Source organism: Microtus ochrogaster, unplaced genomic scaffold (assembly GCF_000317375.1).
Source record: "Microtus ochrogaster isolate Prairie Vole_2 unplaced genomic scaffold, MicOch1.0 UNK6, whole genome shotgun sequence".
Taxonomy (NCBI): domain Eukaryota; kingdom Metazoa; phylum Chordata; class Mammalia; order Rodentia; family Cricetidae; genus Microtus; species Microtus ochrogaster.
The window spans coordinates 13,832,110-13,838,064 of record NW_004949104.1 but is presented as its reverse complement, the minus strand read 5'-3'; the positions used below and the strand labels follow the sequence as shown (position 1 = coordinate 13,838,064).

The 5,955-nt window shown below is 45.8% G+C and overlaps 1 protein-coding gene across 1 annotated transcript; it reads right to left on the bottom strand.

The window, feature by feature from the left end:
* Nucleotides 1-1,236: 1,236 nt before the first annotated feature.
* On the bottom strand, nt 1,237-1,684 carry LOC101998553 (60S ribosomal protein L30). The gene has a single exon (XM_005366209.2). It carries the CDS (start codon nt 1,622-1,624, stop codon nt 1,277-1,279), a length of 348 nt encoding a protein of 115 aa, XP_005366266.1. The 5' UTR covers nt 1,625-1,684; the 3' UTR covers nt 1,237-1,276.
* Nucleotides 1,685-5,955: the final 4,271 nt, after the last annotated feature.

Genomic DNA, 5,955 nt, shown 5'->3' with positions numbered 1-5,955 from the left:
TAACCCAGACTATCTATGTGTATTCCATCTTTACGTGACTTATTTTTCTTACTCTATTACTTTTTCTATAAGTTTAATATTAATTTTATATCTTTGCTCCTTTAATCCATGACTGTCTGTACTCTTTTATATTACATTTACTGTCTCTTTACTTTTTTCTCCTCTTTCCAAAGCCTACATATATTTAAACACACTGTGTCTCACTTAGAGTTCTTTTATGTCTGAATCTGTTCTATTGTGTATCTGTAATCCTATTCTGTCCTAGAGCACTTTTAAAATGGTAAGCAGCTTGGTTGTAGTGGCCCTGGGTGCTGGCTCTGCCTCTCTCCACTTTTCAAAATGGCAGAGGTACCATTACTGCCAGCTCTGGGACCACCAGGTAAGAAGCCAAGCTCACCAGTTTAACTCTGAGAAGGAGCATGGAGCACATAAACCTTTTTATCTGAGTAATAGCTAAATCTGCCATGCAGCACACTGAGTGGCCTGAAAACATCTCTGTGTATGGTGGCAGGAATCTGCCATGCTCACCTGCTTGTACATGCCTGGTAGACCTGATTCTGCTGCCTGTCCAGGTAGAGAGCACTGAGCCATGGGCATAGTCTCAGCTACTTTCATCCCAACCCTGAGTGGGCACACAAGCACCTGGGCCCACAAATGCCTTTCAAGTGCTAGGCCTCCTGAAAGAGCCAGAGCTGTTTGTGCTGCCATTTTGAAACTGCGCATTTTTTTTTCTTTTGCTACTACCACTGAATCAGGAAGACTTCTCATAAAGGAGCTGCAGCATGCCACCAGCAAGCAGAGCCCATCCAGAAAAAAAAAAAATGTAACTAAACTTTGTTTTTTAGTGTCTAGAATTCCTTTCCAAGCCCTCCCAGGTTTTATGTGGATTTAGCTAGCACACGTTGGAGCATCAATTTGTTGTAGGAAGCTGCTTGTTTGTTCCTGGGTGCTCAGCCCCAAAATAACCACACAGAAACTGTATTAATTAAAATACTGCTTGGTCCATTAGCTCTAGTTTCTTATTGGCTAACTCTTACATCTTAATTTAACCCATTTCTATTCATCTGTGTATCGCCAAATGGTTATGGCTTACCAGCAAGGTTTGGCGTCTGTCCCTGGCAGGGCTACGTGACTTCTACTGACTCTTCCTTCTTTCTCCCAGCATTCAGTATAGTTTTCCCTGCCTGTTCTACTTTGCCATATCAACAGGCCAGTTTCTTTTTTTTTTTTTTAAAAAAAAAGGAGCTCTGGTAAAGTTTTATTAAAGGAAAACTTTTCACTTTTCACCAGTCTGTTCTGGCATGCTTCTAATAATGTCAGAATCACCTGGGTCAATGATGGCCAGTGTGCATACTCTGTAGTATTTTCCACACGCTGTGCCCAACTCAATGTTATTGCCACTGTAGTGATGGACACCAGTTTTAGCCAACATGGCATAGTATTCTATTTCAGATTTCCTCAAGGCGGGGCAGTTGTTGGCGAGGATCACCAATTTCGCTTTGCCCTGTCTGATCATCTTCAGAGTCTGTTTGTATCCCAGCACGTACTTCCCACTTTTCATAACAAGCTGGAGCCGAGAGTTGATCGACTCCAGAGACTTTTTCGTCTTCTTTGCTGCCACCATCTTTCTGCCTTAGGTGCGGGACGGCCCCCAACCAAGACCAGCCGCCAAGATGGCCGGGGAGCGAGAGCAGGCCAGTTTCTTTTAACCAATAAAAGCAATACATATACAGAAGGACTTCCTACATCACCTCATTAAGCAAATGCTTCATCCTTATTGGATCTTTGATGGGGTTAAAGACTAGTTAGTTATAATTATAGTTTTTCTTAATCTTAGTTATGATAAAAGGGTAAATTAGGTATAAAGCTTTGAACTCACAAATATAAGATAGATAATTATTTTCTCTAACTTTGTCAAATACAAATGGACTGAGTGTTGTAACTGTAATTCTTACTTAATAGCTCTGTATATATATATATATATATATAGTTTTACTATGTTAAAAAACTTTCCTTTTTAAAAAGGGGGGAAAGCTATGGAATAGTCCTTCTGTACACTGTGAATATGTATTACTCTCATTGATTAATAAAAAGCTGGCAGGCCAATAGCCAGGCAGGAAATATAGGTGGAATAGTCAGAGACAGAGTACTCTGGGGAGAGGAAGGAGAGAGTCAAGAGATGCCAGCCAGCTGCTGAGGAAGCAGGACATATAGAAAATCAGGTAAGAAGCCATGAACCGTGTGGCAAAACTTCATTAAGAAATATGGGTTAATTTAAGTGTAAGAGTTAGCTAGTAACAAGCCTGAACTATTGGTCAAGGATTTATAAATAATATTAAGCCTCTATGGTAGTTCTTTGGGAGCAGGCTGGCAGTACAGGAAAACTTAAACCCAGCCACACACAGCAAGAACAAAGGCTCCATGAGAGTCCTGGCCACCTGTAAACAGATTGATATACCAGCACCTTCTTCGTGATCTTTAAACACTTGGTGGTATTTAGGTGGAGGAAATCCCCCCAGAACTTTCCTTTCACTGGGTTGCAGGATTGGCTGGGTGGGATTTGCCCTGACATCATCACTCCCTTTTTTTCGTTTAGCATCAGGCTTTCCTTTGAACTTCTCATCTCTTTGAGCATAGAATTTGAAACTGCCGTTACACTTCCTGGTGCTCCTCTTCTCAAACCATGCCTTTGTATTTCCTTTCCCCCTGCTTGCTCTTTTTCATTGTAGATCTGCACTGTGTTCTCTAATAACCATGTGACACAGCCAATAGGCTGTCAGGAAATCTTCTCTGCCAATGACTTTAGTCCAAAAATCTTCACTTTAGCCTCAAGTAGATTTTTTTGGACAAGGGCAGAAGGCAGTCCCATTCTTTGCCAAACTATCTCAAGAATGGTCTGTAGGCCACTTGCTAATAGTCTTCCCCTCTGAAACCTCTTGTGCTGGGCCTCCATAGTCCAAATTTCTTCAGTGCTGCTGTCTTCCAAGCTCAAGCATCCAACTACTTTTCTAGTCCAAAGTCCCAAAGTCTTCCCTATTTTTCCAAAAAACAGCATGATCAGGCCTGTCACAGCAAGATCCCACTCCTGATACCAACTTCTGTCTTAGTTACTGTTCGATTACTGTGAAGACCGTGACCAAGGCAACTCTAATAAAAGAGAGAATTTATTTGGGGGCTCACTTCAGTTTTAGAGGGCGGGAAGTATGACACCACACAGACAGGTACAGAACTAGAGCAGCGACTGAGCGCTTTAGATGCTGATCCACAGGCAGCAAGCAGAGAGAGACCCTGAGCTGGTGTAGGCTCTCCTCCTGCAAGGCCACACCTCCCAACCCTTCCCAAACTAAGAATCAAGCATTCAAGCATATGAGCCTGTGGAGCCATGCTCACTCAAACCTCCAGAGAACACGGGGAAGAAAACCATCATAAATAGACCTGGGTTTGGGTCACAGCAGGAATGGTAATCATTGCTAATTGCCCCTGCTCTCAGGTGACCTTAGACAGATCTCCTCATCTGTACTTCGATGTCCCCACTGGTCAGAAAGGTAAAGGTGGAACTCAGAGCTGGATGGCCCCTTTATGAGTCCCTGTTTTCAGATGGGAGACCAGATGAGAGGAAACATACACTGTAAACTCCAGGGAGTCCCCAGAAACTCAAGGACAACGACCCTAGTTGGTGACAGGGATCCTTCGCTGAGGTAGGGAATGTCTCCGCAGGACGGAAACCCGGAGTTGTGAAGTGAGGATGAGCCATACCGCCTGGACCAGTCCACAAATTGCAATCCTCTCGTGTCCAAACCAACAGGGGCCTGGCTCAAAGCACCAGTGTTTGGGGTCAGGTAAGTCCATGGTTGATCTGTTCTATGTGATGATAGAAATAGGGCGGCAGCCGCCAGTCCACAAGGGAAGCTGACAGAGTTCCCTTCTGTGAGGTTTATTAGGAGGAGGAAGCCTTGAAGTGGGTGAGGGGAGTGTTCTACGGAAACGGTACAACATATGGAGACCTAAACATTACGGCGTCCTAAATGGAAGGAGGGGCTTCCCTTTCCAGCCTAGAATGGGGAGAGGGGGAGAGAACCACCATGAAGGGGTGGGATAGCGAGCATGGGGACAGAGGAGCCTCTTTGGAAAGCCGCCTTCAGAGCGATCTCCTGAACAAATCCCCCTGAGAGTCTCCCAGGACTAAACTCCCAGGACTAAGAAAAAGCTTGAACTTTTATAGCTTTTAGGAGTGGCGGAAAGTCTCACATCACATGGTTTAGTTCATCACAGCTTATATGACAAGGAGCATGGAGAAGCCAGGTACCATAAATCAAGGGCTGTCAAGTCACAGCACAGAGTCCCAGGGAGAGGGGCAGGGATGTCTGGCCTGACTCAGGCTGTGGGACTTGGCCTAAAGGCTCAGGCCAGTGTTCTAACATGCTCCACAGGATTGATGGCAGTATGGCGCTGGGAATATACTTAACCGTGCTAGGGCCTCAGTTTCCTTCTCTGCAAAAGAGCAGGAAAGAGCATCCACCTCAGAGGGTGAGGCCCTGTGGGATCACAGGATGGGGAAGTCTCAGCAGTGGCTCCTGGAAGGCAGCAGGCACTCAGGAAGGGTTTGCTATTGTTTCAGGACCTGAAAGTTCTCGTTCTCCTTTGGTAGCTTCATTGTTGTCAGGAAATGTTTCAATTTCTGGCTACAGATGCTGCCGCCATCCTGTTCCCATGCCCAGTCCCTCCCCAACACACACACACACACACACACACATTCACATACCCCCCCACACACACACACACATACACACTCGCATACTCACTCACTCACACACACACACACTCACATACTCACCCCACACACACACACACACTCACATACACACACACATACACACACATACACACACACACATATCCACATTCACATACTCACCCCCACACACACACACACATACACACTCGCATACTCACTCACACACACACACACTCACATACTCACCCCACACACACACACACACTCACATACACACACACACCTGCAGACCCAACACTCAACCCGGCCGTTCTTCTCCATGCTAAAGCCTCTTGTGAAAGCTGTGTCCAGGCCTGCCTTGGTGTCCCTCTAACAAATCCTACAGACTAATGAATGCCATTTTATGAAAAGCCTTAGCAAGCAGAAGAGGAGGATCTGGAGTTCAGAATCTCCTAGACTGCCTCATGTCCTGGCTCCAGCCAGTGGTCCCCTTCCAGGGTCACTCCTCGCACGGGAGACTGCTAGTGTCTCCTAGGGCTGGTCCTGGGAATGTCTGGAATTAGAAGGGAGGGTGCTGGGTCTCCTTCTGACCTGCTTCCTGATCCCACGGCTGGCCTTGGATCACAGAATCCACCTCTGTCTGCTCTGGACTTCAGTTGTAACATCTGTTTTATTCATTCATCCCCTTTTTCAGAAATTATGAATGGCCTTCTTTCTGAGAGCCTGCCCTGGAGTTTCTGTCTAGGTGAGACACTGGAGGTGGGGATGGCGTTGTCAGGCAGGGTCTCGTGTAGATAGGGCTGGTCTCAAATGTCTCATCTCCTTACCTCAGCCTCCCAAATACCAAGACTACAAGTATGTACCACGGCTGGCTCCTGTCACCTTTCTAGAAGGAGATTCTGAGGTTTTCTGTGGTTACTGTTCTGGTTGGGCTATTTCATTCTCGCCTTTGTTTTACTATCTCCGTATTTGCTGTGCATGTGTGTACACACACTCAGACCGTGACTTGCACGAGAAGTGCAGATTCTCTCCTTCCACCACGTGGGTTCTGGATGGAGCGCAGGTTATCCCGCTCCATGGACATGCTGACGACACCCAAGTCTTCTCACTGAGCCTCCTTCTCCCTCTTTGGGGAGGAACCTTATTTCACTGATTGCTTCTCTTTGCTATTTTATTATTTTATCATAATTTATTTCCTCCTATTCTTTGGGGGGTTTCTT